Genomic DNA, 22,644 nt, shown 5'->3' on the forward strand with positions numbered 1-22,644 from the left:
AGAAAAGTTGTGGATATAAGCGGGTTTGGAAGTTTTGGTGGAAAATGATATTAAATAGAAACAGGATTTTGTTATACTGTATGATTTACTGGATTGACACCCATGTTATTTGTCCCTGTAGAAAAGCACTTGAGCCAAGTCACATGCAGCACTTTGACACTCTGAAGTACGAGCTTACAAAGAGTCTGTAAAGGCAGCATAAGTGTAATCAGTTGAAGTGGGCCGGTGTCCTAGCAACCGTAGACGCCAGAGGTGTGCTTCCTCTAGCCGAGGCTTCACATACGTGGATTTCTCAAGCTTTGCCGAGTGGTTTTCAGGTGGTAAGATGGATGTGTCACTGGAAGCACAAACAAAACCTCTTGCTGCCTTGTCAGTGTTCAGCTACATCCCGCCACGACGAGAGGAAGCAAAAGAAACGTCTTACTTTAACAACGACTCCAAGGTGAGCTGATGGTAGCTGCTAGTTACTGGCTTGGTTGCCAGCTAGGTTAGCACAGCGCTCTAGTTACGTTAACTGAAAGGGAAATACAGTAACCCTATAATACATTTTAGAAAGATACTGAAAAAATGTCACAGCAAAAATATGTATAACCCGGCTTCCCCACTGGTCATCACTGGAAATCTCTGGGCTATCTAGGAATTTGGAGAGGTGTATTTCAAACAGGGAATTTTACAAATGGGTCACTTCACAGGAATATACCAAATATGTTTTATGACTTGTTTCACACATTCATTGTTCTAGTTTTAGTTTGGTTTTCAGCTGTTTTTCTTTAAACTAGCCTAACTGTAGTGGAAACCAAACTGTTTACCACTTTAGAACTTTTCTGAGCTGAAAAACAACATTACAAGCCAGGAAGGAATAACATTTTTGGATTTTTTTTGCATGATGGAAGCTCTCCAACTTAACTAGATAACCAGCTAATAGTTATCAGAAGTCATGGCAAAGTCATGGAATTCTACATCTGGGCCATAGTGGGAGTCCTGTATAACTATACAAAACAAAGCATGTCTTCTTTACTAATGATGAAGTCCCCATCTGGGCCAATCTGTAACTAATATGTCACCTTGCTTTGAACTGTAATTGCAGTTCATTGCCAATCAGCGTAAGTTTGAATGCTGGAATGCAGCGGTGAGATGCATCATTTCCAAAAGTTTTGTCAAAATCCAATCAGTGGTGTCTGAGATATTGCATGTGACACATGGATGAGCGAACAGCAACAAGCCCAATGCAGCGCCCCCCCTTGGCCCAATGAGTGTAATTGTGTGTAAACGCAGTGGTGAGATGCATCATTCCCCCAAGTTTTGGCAAAATCCAACAAGTAAACAAACATTGTAGAGCCCCCCCCCCTCCCTTAGACCAATCAGTGCAGTTTTAAAAATGGCAGAATGGGGTAATGAGATGCATCATTCCCTCAAGTTTTGTGAAAATCTGATCAGCGGCGTCTGACATATTGTGTGTGACATACAGACAATTAAACAAACATTGTAGCGCCCCCCTTTGGCCAATTGGTGTGATTGACGGAGAAATTACATATCGTCACTGCTTAGACAATACAAGTTGAAACTCAAAATTGATGGACGAGTAAGCACTTAGGCCTAAGTATTTTTAAGATTAAGTGGATTAGTACCACTAGTGATCAACATTAGCGACTACTCATCAGTCACTATGCTGTTTGGTTTAGCTGTAGCCACTCTTGAGACTACTTTGTTATGATGTTTGTCTTCAGTCTTTGCACTGCCTCCCACATCTTGCCCAAAGTGGCAAGAAACGACCCCCTGCTGACAGGGGACGGGCCTCGAATGTATAACAACTGATGAGTCTCTCTCCATCCCTAGGCCCCAGAGGTCTTCATGTATGACCGTTTGTTCCACCGGGCTGACGGTTATGACAACAGACTGCACCGGGATGACAGAAAACACAGTAAAGGCAGAGGATTGGACATTTACACAGAGGTAATAACCACAGATACCAGCTATTTCAGTTCATACCATCTCACCTAAAATATTTTAGCCTGATGATGGTGGGTTCTGCATTTATCTGTGCATTGTGGAAATATTCATGAAAATATACACACATTTAATCACAAATGTTATATTTAAAGTCATTTTACATAGTTTCAAATGGTGGGTCATATATAGAAACTGCTCTGCATGTATTTGTGCAGTGTGTTTTTAACATGACATAGTTCAGTTGTGTGACATTTGTTTTTGCCTCCTTTTGAAACCGTTCCGTCTCCGTAGGATAATTATTCATGTCAAGAAAACTAGCTCACAGTGAGTTTCTGGGTCACTGAAAGCAGAGAGGGTGGTGAACAAGGCAGCCATGCACACTGCTGAGCTTGTAATTACAGTGAGTTGAGTGTTGCCTTTCAGGGTTGGTGATGGTTTTTAGCGTGAATTGGGACATTTTCACATTGGAATATGAATAAAGACCAAATTACATCATTATTTAAAGCTACAATCTGCAACTTTTTGCCTCCGTTGCATACACTTACACTGTTAGATATCAAATTTATGATGTTCAATGCATTCCAGGAGTTATTTTTCTTTTCGGGGTATCCACTGTCCCTCAACCTGCCTTGTCTACTTCTACTTCAGTGATTTCCTACATTCCCCAGAATTACTTTCTAGATCGCCAGTAGCTGTTTGGTTTAAGTGTTAAAATGCTTCAGGTTGGATTTTTTCTTTAAGGAAGCAAATTGTACCGTTAGTCCTGCTCTCCTCCCCCTCAGTCGGTCGAGTTTACGCCCCAGCACTTGTCACTCATCTCGATGAGCTGTCATCTAGCCCGAGGCGGAGGTAACTGGCATCCCCAAAGCCTCCACAGGCCATGAATAAGCCGACGGCAAACGCAGCCAATCTGAAATTTAAGAAAGCGATGCCAATATTCGCCGGTGTTTTTGAACAAGTCTTGTCTGTCACATGTTTAGCTTCACTGTGCTTCAGTTTCCTCCTGCTTTCCTCCATTGCCCACTAGCCTCACCTTGATAGCCACAACCAGCTCACCGCCGGCCACGCCCACATGACACACCTCCAAATGTCCCAGACATCATTGGAAAGCCAATTTCAAGCAAACGAGGGATTGAGGCATGAACACACAGTAACAGACAGACTGATAATATATATGTCCTATTTATTTAATTCAATTATGTTAATGTAAAAAAATGCATGTTGTAGCTTTAAGTTTCAAATTGTCACTTTCTGTGTGGAGAAGGTTTCCCACCAGTGTCCACACCTGACACCAGAATTTCTTTTGGGCAAACTGGCAAATCTACAGCGTGTCAGTTACGAGGGATGGGACGCTCTTCTCTGTTGCAGCCCCACTTACTGCAGCTTTAAATATTCATTTGCTCCATCGCTCTTTTTCTTTGTCCCGCTCGCTCCCAGGAGAAGTCCAGAGATGTCCCGGTCCGATCCTCTTCAGAGTACGGCCGACGCCCTCCTCCTGCCGCTTACCAGCCCGGCCGGCAGTATGTCCGCGTGGCTCGTATGAAAGCTGAATTTTTCAAGAAAAATGGGATCATCTGGAATGTGGCAGAGGGATATGGACCAGTGGTCCCGGTTTGAAACCCTGAAGTATCAAAGCATGAGCATTTGTCATCAATACATTGAAGAATATGTCAGTGTTGTAGTGTATTGATTACTTAAGAGATTGATTCATTAAGACAGCTAAAGATTATATAATAAAAGTAATAAGCAAGTAAAAAAAAGTGAAAAGTCTGCCAAAAGCCTCAAAAGAATGAATCAAAAAATATGGAGAAAGTGACATTTGGAAGATCTTCTGGGTGTCAAGGTACATTATAAACTTCATTTAAAGGTTTGGGTAGTTTGGACAGTCTTTATATCCAAAAACTGTCCTGATCACTACCAGTTGCTTTATTGCTTTATTTCAGAATCATCAGAATTGTTTATTTTATTAAAAATAACCAATCATTATGGGAAGAGGGAAAAAAGGCCCCCACAGGAGTAAAGAGGCTCTGCTAGCAAGGGAATGTACATGTAATAGTGATCTTATGCAAGTTAGTGTTTCAATACATGATATTTCATACTTATCTGCAGTGAACAACCAACCTGAAACCAAGTGATTAACCTAAACACTGATGCTGTATTACAATACCTCAGGGAGACCGCTGTCCTACAAGTACCGCTAACAGTGTCAAATTGACCTTTTATGCACAGATTATGAAAGTTCAAATCACAGAACCTAACAATAGAATTTAAAAGCAAATGTTTAGCTGCAAATATACCTTGAGTGTAGTGGCAACTCCCTACATTGGGTTGCTGCTCGGCACACTAATTAATCATCTACAGGCTTCACACAGTAATTAGCCAGACTTTTCCCCTGGATCTATGCACATCACTGCATTTTGAAAAGCGATCCCTACCTGTTTGAGTAGAGTACATTAAATATAATCAGCGCTCAACAAACAATGCAGCCTTCAAGTGGCTAGCCAGAAACAGGCAGCTTTATACTTTTCTCATTAGCTCATAGGTGATGGTGATTACCTAGTGGGCAGGTCCTGCCTGTCATAATATCTGGCATGAAAGCACTGCACTCCTTTCTGTAGCACACAGGCTATTGCAAAAAGACAAACAACAACGACAACAAAAACACTTGCACAAGTTTCCCCTGCACATTTAAATTAAACGGGAAGATTAATTTGACTCACATTGCAGTATTCACAATTTTATGTTTGTGTGTTTTTGGATGAAAAAAATCGAATACATACTAATACAAAGTTTTAGTATTAGTTCACTACTTGTGTGAACTAATATCTATGTACCAACTTATATTAAAGCCTTACATTTATCAAAAATCTGACACTCCACAGTAGATTTTAAAGGATAACTTTGGCGATTTTAGACCTATATTGGTCTTTTACATACCTGTAATACTTGGACCTGCAGACAACATTGGCTCCCGAGTCAGCTGGTACTAGCTATACATGAAATAATACAACAGCTAACATCACCTTTGTGAATTTTTATCATTTTTGTATCAATTGTTGCTAATGAAATGCTAATCTTTTGGGAAAGAGGGCTACAACAGTCAGCTAGCTACCTGGCAGTTTGACGTTATAAGTTAAATATGAACAATAACAACTAAAATAACTTAATATTGAATGTATGTTGAATGTATATTTGAATGTGTAACACATTCAGATCGAGCTGTGGCAACAACAAAAGTGTAAGCTAGTTGAGAGGTAACGTTAGAGGAAGTCGCACATCATTAGTCGCTTTCTCCAATGATTAGCATTTCATTAGCAGAAATTGAAGCGTAGCGACAGGTGTAGTACAGAGCGTGGAAAGAAGGCTCTTCTTTCTGTATCTGCCTTGTATGAACTATGGGCATTGGTTATTATCATAATTGGTGTTGGCAAGCCAGTGGGCATATGACTAACACAGGAAAATGGCTAAGAGATGGCTTCTAACACAGTGGAGAAACAGATGGCTGAAATCCACTTTTCAATGCATCGTATTATCCATGCTAAATATAGTGTATATATATTTAAAGATATATGATAGAGTTATTGTGAAAATATACAGGCAAGAGAGTATTATTGGTAGTGCATTCTTACCTGTTGGATAATAAAAACAACTGGCCAGTGAAAATCTGTATTATGTTTAATCATTCAAGCTAATGCTGTTATGGCCTTCATGATGGAATAAGTCTGTCCTACAACTTGTATTTAGAGCAGCAAAAGAAAGACACAAATAGAGAGGACATTAACTTATATACAAATGTTTAATGAATAACAAAATGATGGCAGTGAAAATGTACACACATTGCTGTTGGTTTGGTTCCAGATGGATTTAAAAAATAAAAAATAAAACAACCTCCAGTTTGCTCTTGAATCTTCTGCCCGAGTCCGCCTACTCTTCAGTGGGACAGACACACAGCTCTGAAGCTATAATTACAATTCACAGATTTTGGCAAACCACCCATCACACTGGCGATTCGTTTGGCGTCAAATGCTCTATATGACAATAAGCTATTGTAACGTCTGTTTGGAATAAAGTAGAACAGAGCGGCTCGCAGTGCCAACCAGGCACCCGTAAAAAAAACACGCAGCTCAGCAGGCAGCTCAGTTTGCTGAAGTGTAAGGCTCTGAAGCACTGCAACACTGGCATGGTTAATTAGCTCCACACCACTACTACTGTACAGGCGGGTGACTGCGGTCCTTGAGAGCTGCACTGTCCTCTGGTTTCAACGAACCTCTCTTTAGTCAGGCACTCCTTTAGACAGCGAAGAGACTCCATTGAGTGAAGTCCTTGACACACTCGAGACGTGGAAACCGTCTGTAGTGCAGCGTTGAAGGACTGTGGCGGTCCACCTCGGCCCTGCTTTACGTTGTGTCGCTAAGGAAGGATGTGGTTCTCAGCAGTTGCCTATCCACTGTACCGCTGGCTGCTGGTGATGGTGTTGTAGTCGCAGAGCATGGCAAATCATTTCTACAGCCACTTTTGAGTGGTGCGATTGTATTTTCAAGTCTGTTTAGTGTGTTTGCGTGACACGCTCAAGGCATCACAGTCCCTTGCGATAGAGATCGGGTCATCTCTGTGTGAACAAAGTAGGTCTTCAGCTCGCCTTTGCCCTTCACGTTGATGATGCCTCGACATGAACACATGTACCCCAGCGTTGACAGGATGTGACTCGTCTCCTCCGTTACCTGCATGGAGAATTGTAAGTTAGATAATGGAGTCTTGTCGGAAATAAAAATCACACCAGGGAGATTAAAGCATGATCAGACCAAGCTGCTCAATAGGACACTGCAAGATATGCAGCCCCACCTGTATTTTGCCCAGTACCCCGGTGGTCTCCATCCTGCTGGCTACGTTCACGCTGTTCCCCCAGATGTCATACTGAGGTTTCTGGGCCCCGATAACTCCCGCAATCACTGGCCCGTGGTTTATCCCTAGACAGGGAAATCACAAATCACATGGTAGATTCCCTAGGAAAATGGCAAACATCACAAGCTCTTGCTCTGAAATGCAGTCTTTGAGGAAAATAACCGAGTTCATGCACATATGCGTCACAATATGCATCATATGAACTGACGCTCTCACCAACTCTGAGTCTGAAGTCATTGAAGGAGTGTTTGTTGATGACGTCTAGCTTCCCGACCAGAGCGAAGGCAAACTCCACCATGGTGCCTATGTGCATGTACTGTCTGTCATGTTCCTGAGAGAAATGCAGAGGGTGAGAAAATTAGTTGGTAAGTTAAAGGTGTTATATGTAGCATTTTTAAACATCAGTATATCAAATTAACTGTAATACCAACACCATGGTTGAGATGATTGGTATAGCCTCTATCTCATGCCAGTGATATTATTAGTGCTTGTGTTTCTAAAAATGAAGACCACATTTCCCGTAAATCCTATTGATCCTCTGCCTGTTTTGTGCTGTAAAGCAATCCCACAGATTTCCCTCCAAAATCCAATCCAGTGTCACACAATGTAGAATAGAGGCTGGTAGAGCCTGCCAATCTTTTTTGCCATTGTTTCCTTTGTTTACCGTAATTATGTCTCAAAATGAATCTGGTAATGAGTTATTGATGTTAAAATGCTACATGTACAGGAGCTTCCCACACAAATATTACAGAGAACTCCAAATGTATTAGGGACAGCAATACATTCTTTGATGCCTTTTCATCTTGTTTTTGACTATAAATGAAAAATGACAACTTTATTGAATGTGATTTCAGTCTGCTAAAAATACTTTTGGCACCCTGAAATGAGGGCACATGAGCAAAAAGGGCTGTTGTTCTTTGTCTGGTCATCTATTATGGCTGAACATAAACTCAAATTAAAGCTGACAGTTGGAACTTTAACGTCATACTCATTGTGTCACTTCGTGTCCAATGTGGAGAAAACATCAAACAATGTGTGGTTGTATTTCTGGAGCTCACTGCATAACATGGATAAGGTCAAGAGATGTGTGTGTGTGTGTGTGTGTGTGTGTGTGTGTGTGTGTGTGTGTGTGTGTGTGTGTGTGTGTGTGTGTGTGTGTGTGTGTGTGTGTGTGTGTGTAATAGCGTGCCTGTGCACACTCTGGCCCGGGCGTTGCATTGAGTCCAGTTGCAGCCATGTAGGTGCTACCGATGGTCTTTATCTTCTCCACTCCACTGAACTTAGGCTTGGACAGCAGCTGGAGATACATAGGGAATACAGTACATAACATAACTACAATGACACAAGCAGAGGGAGGAACATAACACCAGCTATCAATTTACTGGTAAATTTGCCTGCTTCTCCTACCACTTTGGCACATAACTACCCTGTTTTCCATTTTATCTGGTGAATTAGTAAAAATGACTCTTGAAATTTGGAATCCGCCAGCCAACGTCCCTGTCAGAATGCAAAAAATATATTTTTCTAACATGGAAATGAGCCACATTTTCAATCAGTCAGGATATAAATATAAGGGCGGCTTACTTCATCAAAGTCTGCTATGATCTCGTTGAGGAGACGTAGACACTCCAGCCCTTCCTTATTGACATCAGACTCGGTGTAAAACTCTTTGAAGTCTGGGATGGAGGCGAACATCACACACACCGACTCGTACGACTGATGATATAGGTCCTGATAACAGAACAGACACAGCAAACAGAAGATGGATGCCTTGTACTGGTCGAGCACTGGGGAGGCAAAGTTATAGACAAATGGCCAGCGGTTACAAATGGTTCTGATCTATGAACAGAATGAGTCACGTTGAACAATGATACTGACTGTTCAAATAAATAAGAGGATGAAACTTTAATGATCTCTGTGGGGAAACTGGGTCATTGCAGCTGCAAAATAGTAACAGGATACATCACAAGGAAAATAGGCTAGGAATAAGAATAGAGCAAATGGGGGGTATTGAATATAACGCAGCCAACAATCTCAACACTAGAACATATTATGTAGAAATATATGAATGAAAATTAATTACAGCATGTATGCAGGGTGTGTAACATAACAGCAGTAGAGATGACAAAGAAAATTAATGAAAAGTATGTGCGATAGGAAAATATACAAAGAATATGAAAATATATGCAATGTCAAGATACATGCAATGTATAACAAATGAGAAAACATGAGAATATGATGAAAAAAGATGTGAATTTACAGCATATATATATAAAAAAAAATGTATATATATAGAAAATGTGCATTGTATTTGCATTAACATCTACAGAAAGTGTCTAGGTATGCAGAAGTGGATTGTAAAAAACTATACATTTTTTCAGTTTTCCATGTTTTTCCATATTCAATTTACAGATGCCAACAACACAAAGAAATATAACAAATATACATAAATGCAGCAAAATTCTCATCTCGTTTCTGGGCAATTCACCTCGTTCTTCCAGTTGCGTCCCAGGAAGTGTTCGGCGACGTGGGCGGGCAGGACGTTCTCCAGCAGAACGCGGTTGAGGTTCTCCATGGTCTCGATCTCCTCGCACTCCCTCTTGAACTTGTCCCTCCACAGGAAGTCTAACCTACAGTAATATTCATTCTGTTACAGGAGGACACAGAGTAAAAGAGACACCTGCGTCATTCACACCCTGCGTTCTGCTCCGGGGCCACAGGCCGCCGTAGAAACTTTCACCAAAAGCATGAGAAAGAACACATATCTGAAAAGTCATTATTTTCAACTCATAGGTAAATGATGATATTTGAGTTTTGTGCCACGAATTCAAGTGTAGATTGTAGGTCGATAGGAGAAGCCGCAAAAATGTTTGAATCAGCCTTCTATAGTCCTCCAGCTAAATTGGTATTCGTCCATGATATGAGACTGTTTCTTGAGATGGTATTCTGCTCCAATCATTGCCGCCAAATGGAAATTTTATAGGATTTCTGGGCAAACCTAACCAACTGAAACTAAAGGGCATGCTTGGTATTCATAGAAAATTAATGTCCCAATAAGACGACAATGAAACAGTGCGAGGAGCTCCGCTCTCATTGCTCAAGGAAATAGTAAGCAGACAGGCCTGTTTTGCATAAAAGATAGCCGCTGCTTTTTCATTGGTTATTCATGCTTGGAGGACTTCTAAACACATCTAAATATGTCAGCAAGTCCCGTCTATCGGGGTCAAAACGCCCCGGGAGTGTGTGTGTGCATCAGATGGGGTCCCCTGAATGCGCCATCATTACGCCTATATATATATGAAAGCTCCAGGCTACCTGTGGGCTGATACCTACAGTGGGTATATTAATGTGTGTGTGAGCAGATACATCACTGCACCTCCAGTCTCCTGTGAGATATATTTCATGATGTGTGTGGTTCGCAGTCTAGATGATGTATGGATGTGTGTTGCAGATCTCTCCCTTGAGAATAGGGCTGCCCCAATGTATGGAGCTCTCCAATGAGATGCTACGCTATAGACTTGATAGCCTGAGGTTGAATCAGGAACGGAGACGAGCTGCCAACCAGCCCTCCTAGGACGGCGGTCTATGCCATTTGTTTGTATGTGTGTGTGTGTGTGTGTGTCTTTGGAACCCCAGTACCTCCAGGACTGTAGTAACTAGGCCAGGAGAGGGGAAGCTCATTCCAGATGCTGTTTAGAAACAAGCTAACAAGGTTGTAAATGAGCCTCGCTCCATCACGCATCTGTTCATGAGGGATGAAATACAGCAGCCTGTGTTCTCCTAACCTGCTTTCTCCTCCCTCTGACTAAATGGCGGGGAACGGGCTCATTAGGACTTAGAATGGGATTTTGCAAGGCAAATTTGTTGATAGTGGGCTAAGAGCATGTGAAATGGAAGCTCTCAGGACTATAAAATACTGCTGCTTCTCTGCCAAAACACAAGGGCCACGAGTGTCACAGATTTTTATACTTTTCACCCTGCTTCCAGAATGAGTAATTTTGATAATAATTGATGAAGCACTTTATTCCTCTAATTTACAGAGGTCAAACCCATTGGAGTTCTTCCAAATAACATCCGGAAAGATGAACCCAATTACCCTCAAATGACCTTGATGAGAGCGCCGCCGTGAATAAGAGATGACAGTTAACGAAGAGTTTTACACAACAAAGTTGTGTTTCCAAAACAAATCCTCCCCTCCCTCCTGGTGACGGTGACCCAGAATGAGAACAACACGGGGAACTGTTTGGACCGACTCTTGTTCTCGGGGGAGCCCCGGTTTTGGGTACATCGTCTCAGAGGGGACACTTCCTGTCCAGCACATCTGCTTCTGGTCAGGGCTGATGGATGATAGCCCAGAAGAGATGGCACACACACACACACACACACACACACACACACACACACTCACAGCACTCACACACACTCTCTAGATATCTGTGTCAGCCGAGTTTAGCTCTCTGCATATGAAGTGAGGAGGCCGGATGCAGAGGAGGCGGGGGCACTGGGCTCGGTCCAGCTGCCCCAACACTGCAAAAAATGTCCATCTTAACGACTAATTTTGTCTCATATTGAGTCTTAAAATATTGATTTCCCTAAAACAAGCAAGCAAATCTTCCAAGGGGGTGAGATGTTCACTTGTCTTTAAGAAAAACAAGATTCTGACACTCAATACGACACTAAATCACAAGATAAGATGAATCTTTTTTGCAGTGAACTCAAGTGAAGTTAGTGGGATTATTAATGGGGTTATCATTACCCCAGCGACGTTTTATATTGGAAGAAACTGTCATGTGCTTTATAAACCATCAGTTTCATATGACCGTAGCTGTTGCCTAGCGATGTCATAGTTATGTCATGTGTGTGCAGTTATGCCAGTGAAGGAAAATGACTGACCTGCCTGGCTAATACCAGCAGAGTGACGAAGAAGATGAACAGAGATACAGATCCCATGGTCTTCAGATCCTTCAGGACCCCTGGTCTGTGGAGAGAGGGAGAGGGAGAGAGAGAGAGAGAGAGAGAGAGAGAATTGTATTAGCTGAGCAGAACCATAATTTTGTATGTATGTAATTATTTCCTAAGAGAACAAAGAATACTGTAATCCCTGAAAGGTTTTGTTTTTGTGTGGGAATGTATTTTGATTAATTTTGTTCTGTGTAAGTATATCTGCACATATTGCATGTATGCATCTATAAATTTGCTTTTACTTGTGTACATTTTATATTAACTCTCTTTCTGGAGGGTAAACCGAAAGTCAGCTTACCGCATAGAGATATAACTCTATGGTTTACCGACTGTTTTAGCTTGACATAAATCACTATGACATAAATTCATAGTACATAATAGATAGCAGTATCAAACTGATGTAACTGATGTAAGCATAGGGGTTTTCAAGGGAAAAAGGTGTAAATTAATGCATTTCTGCAAACATAACTGAGTCAGTTGTGTATATTACTGGTTGTTTGCCTTATGATGATCGACAGCTGGAATCATACTTTACACCCTTTGATTTACCACCACATCACTGCTCTTATTAACATCTCAAAGTGCTTTCTGAAGTATACTTGTCATAATAAAGTCATTGTGAGAGAGAGAGACAAAGAGAGAAATGCATATGAGAGTGAGAAATGAGAATACCGGTCTAACTCGGTATACTTATTGCCAGAAAACTTTTTTCCTAATGGGATTTTTTCAGCGGTGAGTCTCTAGCTGTCACTCAGATCTGAAAAAATGAATTCAGCTCCATCGACACAAACTGCTGCAACTCATCTTCTGCCACTCATCATCCTCTTCTCCAGGGGTTACCGTTGATTGGCAGCCATGTGGGAGTATTGCTTCCACAGCGATACTTTCCCCCTGAAGGCCGGCGCCTCGTCTCATTAGTCATTCCAACAGGCCCTCCTCGACTTCCCCTCCGCAGCTGCTGATACGCCAGGGCAGGGGGCAGAGTCCGAGGGGGAGAGGAGGATTTCAAACGGGACGCGCTTGCCCTTAAGCAGGCCTGATCATTTATTCATTGTCTTAACCCACTTATTTCTGTTTCGGGTCACGGGGGGGCTGGAGCCGATCCCAGCATGCATTGCACCCTGGACAGGTCTCCAGTCCATCACATGGCTAACACAGATTGGCAGACAATCACTCACACTCACATTCATACCTATGGGCCGTTTAGAGTCTCCAGTCCACCTGACCTGGATGTGTTTGGACTGTGGGAAGAAAGTGGAGCAGCCGGAGAAAACCCACGTGAAAACATACAGAGAACATGCAAACTCCACACAGAAAGGGTCGGGAATCAGCCCCAGCATATGCAACCCAGCGACACTTATATATTGCTTGTTCCACCCATGGTTTTTACACAGGATATTTCTGAATGATCACAACGCATTCCTGAAGTCTACTCAGACTTCAGGAATGCCTCGAAGGGTCGATCACAGAAAGCTCAGTTAAATGATCAGAGTAATGGAACGGCACTTAAGATGTCGGCGGGGGTTCCCCCGAGGGGAAGTGGCGAGGGGAAGTCGAGTACGGTCGGTTCAAATGACTGATGAAACGGGAAACACCCAGAAAAACATTTGATCTTTGTAGTCATTTAGCTGTCGCTCTTATCTTGAGCGACTTACAGTAAGTAAGCAGGAAGGGAGTTCAGTGAGAGAGAAAGAGTACGGTATCTTTGTACAGTGTGCATGTACCTATCCAGTGTCTGAGTGCGGTACAGCGCTTTGCTATATCCATCCAGCAGGGGGGCGTGTGTCTGGAGGATGATGATGTTGTATATCACCACGGCAACCAGCATCACCACCATCTTCAGCTCGTAGTTGATCCTCAGAAACACCGAACATGACACCAGGCCCAGGATACAGCAGTAGATGAAGTACTGGAGAGAGAGAGGGAGGGAGGGAGAGAGAGAGAGAGGGAGAGAGAGAGAGAGAGAGAGAGAGAGTAATGAACTGTAACCAGCAATGTTAAAACTTAGTGTCAGCATTGTGTCACCTCAGCAGAACCTAATCCTAATGTGGATGCATTAGGAAGTCATTGCATCTGCACATATATTTCCTTCCCTCAAAATATAAATATCATACACAACCTGTCCCCGGTGCAGGAAAAAAAAAATGTAACTATGGGTTTTTATTTGTTCAGTGTAATAGCTACCAGTAAATGCATTGGTCTAGGAGGGATCCAACATAGAGAGTTAGACATTGTGGTGTGGATGATATTACAGTGTGTGAGAAAGTAAAGGGGACTTCCCCAGACATTATGCAGAGTGAGGCCTCTACCATGCTTATTAAGAATGATGTGGAATATGAATGAAATCTTTCAGACTGGCCCTGTTGGACGTCCTGGCAGCTTCTAAGAATGAGATAAAACAAACAAAAGGATCTGATTCAACTGCATCCACTGTCTATATTTTTTGAATTGCCTTCCAATCATCTGACACGGGGGACAGGCTTGGATTCCTTTGGAACGTGTTTAGTTTTTTTTTCTTTGCATGGAGAGAAAACCTTTGCCAGTGAATGTAATAAACACTTAACGGATTTGGAATGGCTATGCAAGAATTTCCTGTGTGAAATTGAGAAAAATTGACATGTTGTCTCTGTAGTCTGTATGAGTAGTGCATCAGTAACAGTGAACAATGAGGGACATCACTGCAGTAAATCCCCACAGTGCTGCAATGTCACACTCATACATGAACAAAATGTGTCACAGTGTAAATTAAAGCAGCAAAAATTCCCTGAATGTTATTAAAGTAAACAATCACTTATCTGTACTTGTATGAGTATGAATTGTGAATTTTGCACTTTAAGATAAATGTGTGTGTGTGGGGTGTGTGTGTGTGTGTGTGTGGGGGGGGGGGGGGGGGGGGGGGGTAAATGCTAGTATATGCACTGCAACAGAAACTGACCAATTATAAATTCCATCAGCACAGGTCACATAATGACACAAAACTAAGTAAAATATCAACAGTGCATTAGAGTAAATAATGAATACAAGTTGATGAGGTAGTTACTTGTGGGAAGAGAGATTCATGCTAGCTATAGCTAAGTGCATAACCTGAACTGAACAAGTAGATTCTTTATATCAGTAATTTTACTTCCACTTAAGTAAACTTTCCACTTTTGTTGTTCGCTGCTGTACTTACAGGCAGGTAAAACTTGTTTTCACCTGCGGGGTGGGCGGGGCTCTGAGAGTCCAGCAGGCTGTCATTGGTTAGATTCACAGGTGGAATAGTTGTCAGGACTTCCTCTTCCAGGAAGAACTAGCCAGGGACAGAGACAGAGGGTTCAACCATCATGTCTTGATACACCATTGGCACCAAAACACCAAGTTGCTAAATCCACAGCAACTTAACCTGTAACCGGCTTCTCACCATGTTGAAGACGGCCATCACCAGTATGAGGGCGGTGGTTGTCATGGTGAGGACCAATCGCAGCCAGGGTTTGTTGGCGATGATGATGTGGGAGGAAGTGGGGAACCAGGGAAGAGAGCAGAGGGAGCCCTTCCCTCCCTGCTGAGGATGAGAGAAACACAGGGAACGATTAAAAGAGGTAGAAAGAAGAGAGAAAGAGAGAAATAATGTGTTTCCTTTAAAAATAGAAAAATGTTCAGGACTGGTCAGTTTGAAATACTCCAAGCATAAAGTCTGAACTTGGCAAGACTGGTTTCTGCTACTATGCACGATATACATGGGAGAGACTGCAAACCACTTAGAATTTCTTGTCTTTCTTTGATTTTAAAGCAACAATATCTCACATTTTCTATATTTCATAATGTATGTCCCTGTCTGCTGACAATTTGATTAAATAATGGATAAATGAAAATGAAAAAAGGATCAGTAAAAGATGTCACCCAGCAACAACCATACACAGCCGAACCATGCCAACTTGGTATAATTCTGTGGAAAATAGCCCTGCTTTTTTATTCAGGAGGGCTGTTCTTCAGCCTGCTCACACTACCAGACAGTTACAGTCCCCTGGTGTCTTTCTGGCCTCAGTTTGACTGAAATGAATACCAGGACATCGGCAAAGTGGAATATCACTCAATTTAAGAACTCACATTTGTTATTTTTATGGCCTTGGGTGGTTCGATCAGTCCTACTGAACTTCACCAGACCAAGACTAATCTGTCATGCCATGCAGATGTAAAACCTGGAGGGGCATTAACAATGAATAGGGGAGCTGACTTTGTAATTTCAACCAAGTTTAGTTCAAGTTTTTTCTTTTCCTATTTTTTGCATCTATCTTACCAAGGGCTTGTGTGGCAGTTTTGACTGAAAAACTCTTATCATCATAGTAATAATCCTGGCTACTGCCAAACTGTGCCAAATCATTTCAAGTGAGATGTATATTGGTGTGATGGTAAACATTTTTGTCACTCCATTCTGACCTATTGTGGGCGGTAATATTTTTGCTGCTGTGGTATTGCCTGTCATAACGTTAGTAGTAGGCAGCATTAATAGATACTAAACAGAAAAGACATTACTCCAGCTGCAGAGATCTGGGTGGCGTTGAACGGCTATAATCAACTTTTCACCCATTTTGCACTTGTCAGGCGGAACCGTTGTTCGTCAAACAGAAACACATCGTTAGGGAAACAAGCACGCGCGGAAATGTGATGCTGATGACCGTGAAAAGTTCAGCCGTGTCCAACTTTCCTCCGCTGACAAGCTTCCCTGGCCGCTCTGCTCTAGAGGAAATTAATGGACTTCCAGTGGCTTGTTGATGGTGTTACTCACAGTGTGAACGCATATTAAGTAGCACCTTTCAAAAGTGAAATTTAATGGTGTTTCCTCTACCAAGGAGGCTGCATATCTGGATTGTGTGAGACTATTCCATCTAGAGAAGAAAATACCTCCTGTCACAGTATGAGTGTCCTTGATGAACACACTGGAGTAGCACTTGTTGGGTGAAAAATGAACTTGTAAGTCTTGTTTATTGAACTGAATAAGGTTTTATGAGGACACAAAATGCTGATTTCCTTAGACTTGGAGAGAGGGAGGGAGTCGGGGGGTCTGAGTTGAGGAATTTATCATTGATTGTCCGTAAACAACTTATGAAAGGTGGCTGTGACGGCTTAGAATATAAAAAAAAAACACCCATCCCTCCACTTGTACTTGGCCTAAGAGACGACAGATGTGACTGGGTGGATGAACTATTGTACGAAGGAGAAGAAAAGATAAATCCCTGTATAAATGGTTTCAACGGATGGCGCTGCTCCAGTTTGTATGTGTGTTACACAGACTTGAGTGCTGCTGGAGATATTCGCCCCGTCCTTCAGAGAATGCACACTCCATTTCTCACATAGAGCGCTGTGTGTTTCTGCTGAGTATCTGAGTGAGGATTAATTGTGGCCCCGAATGGAGGAGAAAGCTTTTGAATTCTCCATGACAAATATGTGCCATGTGTACGTTCTGTGTACATAAGACACTTTTTTTCCCCCTTTGCTTGCTTTCTATTCACTTTTCTACAGTGATACAACTTTTGTGTGTGTGTGTGTGTGTGTGTGTGTGTGTGTGTGTGTGTGTGTGTGTGCGCGCGTGTGTGTAGTAAACTCACCAGAATGTGACCAGCGAAGCATATGAGCAGGATCAATGCCAACAGCAGGAATGCCATCCCAAAGGAGATCCCCAACACAGCAGTTCTGCAACACACACACACACACACACACACACACACACACATTACACTACAGCACTTCTCTCTCTGCAGTGCCATCCAGGGCAATAAATATAATGAAGGTCCTAATGTATTCTACTTCAGACCTGCAATCCATTTCTACTGACTAGGCACTTATCAGAAGTGGATTGTACAGTAGTGTATGTATTTCTTGATGAAGCTCATGTTTAAAGGGGAAAAAAGTTTTTCTAAGGGGGAACGCAGTATGGCAGATTTAAGGATCCGTGCCATAAAAGAGATGATGTCACGTCTAAACGGCGGTCGGGGGCTGGGGCGGGGGGGGGGGGGGGGAGAGAGTAGAGAGAGAGATGTAGAGGTGTATCAGAAAATCAATGGCCTCTCAGATGGTGGATTACGCCTTTGGCTCCCCGGGAGCAGTAAATTAGCATGACCATGAATTTCGCTGCTCGCCATTAAAGGAGACGCCACACTTTGATTCACTTGATCTGGAATCACTAGCAGACACGGCGCCCTTTCATCACTATCTGCTTTTTAGCATTCTGCCGCTGGCTCCCCTGCCGCTTTCATTTCAGCGCGGCCCCGCTGATGTGACAGCCAGTGTCAAATGGCTTTTTCAAATCAACTCGCTGCCATTTTCAAAGTTGGAGCTCGCCGATGCCCTTTTGCACATTCTAAGAAATCCCCAAAGAAGAGGAAACTAGAAGAAAGAGTAAAAAAAAAAAAATCATCAAGTATTGAGATGTACATCAGAAGGCGGCTGGAATGTTTTTTTCAGCAGGTGGAGTGTGCGCAGGCTAAATCCCACGAAGGGGTGCAGACTTACTTGGGCAAAACCAGGACCTGCACTATGAAAATACAGCAGAATATGAGGCAGGCGCAGGTTACGTAGTACTTGAAGGCAGGTAAAGTTGTGGATCTGTACTGTTGAGAGAAGAAAAGATAGAATAAGGTAAGATAAGATGAAACGTTAAAGAAATTGGGTCATTGCAGCAGTAAAGAATAGGACACAGCAAAGCAAAACAGAATATAGATAAGAGTATAGCGAATAGGTTTATATAAACATACAAAACCGGCAATTCCAATGTATGAATGAAAAGTACAGACTGCAGCATTGAAACATGAGGAAAAAGTTGTAGTATGGAATGTATAGCAGACTCCATATTTTCGTCTTTGTGCTACAAGGTTGCCCAGCCTCTGGAAACGACTTGTGTTCCTCTGAGGTCTATAGAATTCCATTTATTTATTTCCCTGGTGTATTAGCTGTGTGGAGCGGCTGCTTCGTATGCGCGGGCCTACCTCTTTCTCCAGCGCCTTGTTGTGAAAGAACAATGAGATCCTCTGGATGTCCTCAGACTTCAGCCACTGTCTGGAGACACAAGTGACGCAGAGCGATTCAGACACTACACAGGACCGGGCTCCGGGTATACAATATTAACACATTAACGGATTCTATATAGTACCAGAAAATGGTTCTTTAGGCTTGTGCCACAGCAGAAACCCTTTATGGAGCTGCAACAAACCCTTTAAGAATGTATGGAATGCTCCAAATCAGCAGTACCACAGGTGAATAAGAAAAAAAAAATCCTTTCATCCTATTAGAATGAAATGTTGAATATAGACACAAACATTCTAATAAGTAAAATAATGGGAGGAGGGGAACTTCTTGTAATGCAGAAAGTAAGAAAATTTTTTTCAAGCTTAACATCACAAAATGTATGAAAATCAGAGGTTCTGTGATTCATCAAGGTTCAACATAGAACCACTATGTTAACCCGAAAAGCCTTGAAGACCCTTTATCTAGGTGTAAATGCTTTCTACAATCTGAGGTGACTGAACATGCTCTCTGGCTGTCTAGGGATGCGACAAGGTGATGGGAACGTAGGAGCGGCAGACAGAGCACTGACTTCTGGGAGTTGATGCCGTCGATCGTGCGGATCATCCTCTCGTTGAGCTCCTCCTCAAACCTCCTCCTCTGAGATTTCGACCTGGGATCGAAGGGGGGAGAAACGCATCTGAACGTCAACGCAGAATCAAAAGTGATGAAACCTTGTAAAGACGAAGCAGTTACACGTGTCACGAATATACGTCACCTTTCTCGTCTCTGGAAGTGGTACTGCCCCATTGGAACATCCTGAAACATGGATCACATTATAAGTCAGACTGGCTACTGGCTGTATGTGTGTGTGTGTGTGTGTGTGTGTGTGTGTGTGTGTGTGAGTGCACTGCTCACGGTGGTGTTGATCTTGCCGTTGTCGGTGGTCATGCTGTCCCGGTGGTGCAGGTTGGCGAAGGGCTTGGCGGCGCCCCAGGACTCCAGGTAGCGGGTCATCCTGACGGAGGCCCTCATCTTCCCCCCGTCCAGAGAGGGACGAGAGCGGACGCCCAGGTGGGGGCTGTGCCTCTCCGTCTGGGACGACCAGGGAGGAGATAACATGGTGAAAGTGTGCTGAGCACTTGGGCAATGCACTGATGTGATGAGACTGTGATCAATTTTCAGAATTCTTTAAGCATTTTCTATCATATTTATCGTGGTTATTTCTTTTTAAAACATGCTTTGTCAATAACTGTCATGCCAACAATGCTGACAGAATAGAATTGAACTGAGGTGAAGCCAGCTGTACTGAATTCAATTGAACTGAGTGACAACATGTACTGTATGCACACTGCACAGTATTCAAATTTCCAAAAAGTCAACTTCAAAGAAATATTGACTGTTCATATTTAATAATACATTATCAATGGTTTGGCTGAGATCATGAAACAGAGTGTGATTATGTGATTATTACCATTCCAACCATCTTGACTAGGTATAAATTACTGAAAACATCACAAAATGTGCTAGTGTTTTCTTGAGCAGAAGTGTGCATCCATGTAGGATCAGATGAGGTTTTACCATGCAATATGTATTGGAGTGTTGTTTGCTAGATGTAACTGTAACCCTGGGATTATATAATCAGATTACAAAATAGCATAATCAGCCCAAAATGCCTTTTAAAAGTATGCTGTTATACATTACAGTTACTTCTTTAAGGATTACCATTACTTATGGGACTATTTCATGAATCTTTTGACGTTTATGAAAAAAGGAACATTGCAATAGTAGTTCATCCTTCGTAACAGATTGTTTTTGAAAGAGCAGAATGACTGCAAGCCGCACGCAGCCGACTGCCCACTCCCATCCATCATCTGCAGTGTAAACAGGACGGTCACGCATCTGCTGAGCTCACGCTCCGTGGGTGGAAAAAGGAGTGAAGTGCTCGGGCTAAAGGACCGATGGCCAATTGACATCTCTCCACATCTCCGACCCGATTGTCATTGTCTAGAGCTACTTAACGCCACTTCAAATACTTTGTTTAGTCAAAAAATGGTGCAGCTCTTGTTTTATTTTGCCACGTATGCGGAGTTTCTCCCTGACAAACAGCACACCGCCTTACTGCTGACAGCAACACTGCCCTACATAAAGCCAGAAAGCAGCGAAGCGGAGAAAAAAAAAAACGACTTCAAAGTTTATCTCCTGTCCCAACAAATTTTTGCAGAGACGTGCCGAATATCATGTAACGGCATTTATGGGTAGAATTTAGGTTATGTGAAATCGAAACCCTAGTCGTGACCTAAAACACACAGAAGCAGTTACTGCTGCTGCTTTTGTAGAGAACAATACTTGACAAGTTGTGTGAAGTAGAATATTCAAAATGTAGCCTAAATATTGACCTAGAAAAAATGCCTCAAAATTATAATATGTTCAGTTGTGGTAAAGTGATGACAGTACTTTCAGTTTTTATAGAGATGGAATCAGTAATCAGCTCCAGATAACATTTTTAAGCACTAGAAAGTTTTAGTGGTCAACTGACTTTCAAAATGTTCCATTGTCTTTTCCTGGAACCCACTTCAAGCACAAACCACTGTTTGTAGATTTTCAAAATAATGCAAGGAATTATGATGATGATTATTATTATTATTAATGCTCTTTATTTATGTATAAAGCATTTTTCAAAAGAGTTACAAAGCACTTTACAAAGGATAAAAAATACATAAAATCGGTAGAACCAATAAAACGATAAATATAGAAACACTCATAAAAAGGGACGGAAACCAATAACAAAAGGTCATTGCATAAAAGCAAGTCTATAAAACTGACTTTTAAGAAGCGATTTAAAAGACGATACTCCTTTAGCCAGCATGAGAAATACTAGGCTAGTTGTAATTATATTTACCCACATTGACTGACAACTTGTTGGCCTAGAGCCCACAATCCACTGGCCTAAGGTTTGGATGTGTGAACCTTGTTCAGGATGATATCTGACCTTGGGGTTGATGACCAGGTAGGTGACCACTCCATGCTCCTTCAGATAGGAGTCTCTGCTCTGTCCGTCCCCAGGCTCCACCTTGTAGGAGCCCTTCAGATGCTCCAGCGTCACCGAAGAGATGTGGACCCTCCTGAGATGATAGGAGAGGATGGATGACAAGAGATGAGGAGTTTGCTCCATCTCCCTCTGCCTTCAATAACTCTATCACACGTATTATCTGCTCTCCAATTAACCTCCCTCCTTTTGTTGCTTGAGGTTTGTTTTATTTGCTTTCAGCTGAGTTCTGATTGTGCTTGCTCTTGCCACAAGTCATCGATATGTTATGTTTTTCCCCCAGCTGTAACCTGCCGCTCATTTTAGTTGTGTTTAATTTAGAACTTACTGGGGTTCAGCCAATATGGGGTTTGAAGAAATAGAAGTTTTTAGTGTTTCCCCCAGTACTATACTCTTGTCAGGGTGGAAAAGCCTCTGAAACTGAATTAAGACCCTCATGGGACACTAAAACTCTATTTAAAGCCAGCACAGGTAGGATTTATAAATTGACATTTTGCTTGCATTCAGCAAAAGTAATCCCCATGTCAGGTGGACATCAATGAGTAAGATAATATGTGTTTTTGTGCTCATTGGCCATTAGACCTTTTACCAGGCCGCTAAAAACAATGTGTTCATAACAGAACAAAGATAAGATCAAATTGTAATGATTCCCAGCTGATATAACTGATTTCTCCGACATGTTAAGTAGAAATGTTTGAGTGAAAAGTATGAAAAAAAAAAAATGAAAATGATTTTTTTTTAGGTCAGCAGAGCCCTGATTCACATTTATCACCCCTACATTCACCATGATGGTGTGCAGAATG

At 42.2% G+C, this 22,644-nt stretch overlaps 2 protein-coding genes across 3 annotated transcripts in view; one reads left to right on the forward strand and one right to left on the reverse strand.

The window, feature by feature from the left end:
* Positions 1 to 325: 325 nt before the first annotated feature.
* Positions 326 to 3,567, forward strand: cfap90 (cilia and flagella associated protein 90). The gene is made up of 3 exons (XM_071517208.1): positions 326 to 442; positions 1,837 to 1,953; positions 3,388 to 3,567. The coding sequence occupies exons 1-3, from the start codon at positions 326 to 328 to the stop codon at positions 3,565 to 3,567; spliced, it is 414 nt and encodes a 137-aa protein (XP_071373309.1).
* A 2,203-nt stretch (positions 3,568 to 5,770) lies between these two features.
* The window catches only part of LOC139642391 (adenylate cyclase type 2-like), a 42,366-nt gene continuing 25,492 nt past the window's right edge, over positions 5,771 to 22,644 (reverse strand). The window contains exons 9-25 of one of the 2 annotated variants that reach the window (XM_071517206.1): positions 21,785 to 21,917; positions 19,711 to 19,887; positions 19,571 to 19,611; positions 19,385 to 19,465; positions 18,777 to 18,846; positions 18,304 to 18,401; positions 17,400 to 17,484; positions 15,215 to 15,355; positions 14,987 to 15,103; positions 13,539 to 13,723; positions 11,746 to 11,830; positions 9,341 to 9,499; positions 8,437 to 8,583; positions 8,042 to 8,149; positions 7,069 to 7,183; positions 6,793 to 6,917; positions 5,771 to 6,671 (exon numbers count right to left, since the gene is read on the reverse strand). In XM_071517206.1, the coding sequence (XP_071373307.1) occupies positions 6,519 to 6,671; positions 6,793 to 6,917; positions 7,069 to 7,183; positions 8,042 to 8,149; positions 8,437 to 8,583; positions 9,341 to 9,499; positions 11,746 to 11,830; positions 13,539 to 13,723; positions 14,987 to 15,103; positions 15,215 to 15,355; positions 17,400 to 17,484; positions 18,304 to 18,401; positions 18,777 to 18,846; positions 19,385 to 19,465; positions 19,571 to 19,611; positions 19,711 to 19,887; positions 21,785 to 21,917 (2,020 nt within the window). In that variant the 3' untranslated portion in view covers positions 5,771 to 6,518. Of the gene's footprint in view, positions 6,672 to 6,792; positions 6,918 to 7,068; positions 7,184 to 8,041; positions 8,150 to 8,436; positions 8,584 to 9,340; positions 9,500 to 11,745; positions 11,831 to 13,538; positions 13,724 to 14,986; positions 15,104 to 15,214; positions 15,356 to 17,399; positions 17,485 to 18,303; positions 18,402 to 18,776; positions 18,847 to 19,384; positions 19,466 to 19,570; positions 19,612 to 19,710; positions 19,888 to 21,784; positions 21,918 to 22,644 lie in introns of those variants that run through there. The other variant, XR_011695044.1, reaches the window with a different exon arrangement.

This window comes from Centroberyx affinis, unplaced genomic scaffold, assembly GCF_046629955.1.
Source record: "Centroberyx affinis isolate AG114_WGS23_722 - 3 ecotype Tasmania unplaced genomic scaffold, CSIRO-AGI_Caff_v1 ptg000474l_1, whole genome shotgun sequence".
NCBI lineage: Eukaryota > Metazoa > Chordata > Actinopteri > Beryciformes > Berycidae > Centroberyx > Centroberyx affinis.

What these genes read in the sequence shown, in the direction of transcription:
- cfap90 (XM_071517208.1), top strand. Translation starts at nt 326, where the DNA reads ATGGATGTGTCACTGGAAGCACAAACAAAACCTCTTGCTGCCTTGTCA. An exon ending in ACTTTAACAACGACTCCAAG is followed by an intron (nt 443 to 1,836) that starts GTGAGCTGATGG and finishes CTCCATCCCTAG; the next exon opens with GCCCCAGAGGTCTTCATGTA. An exon ending in GATTGGACATTTACACAGAG is followed by an intron (nt 1,954 to 3,387) that starts GTAATAACCACA and finishes GCTCGCTCCCAG; the next exon opens with GAGAAGTCCAGAGATGTCCC.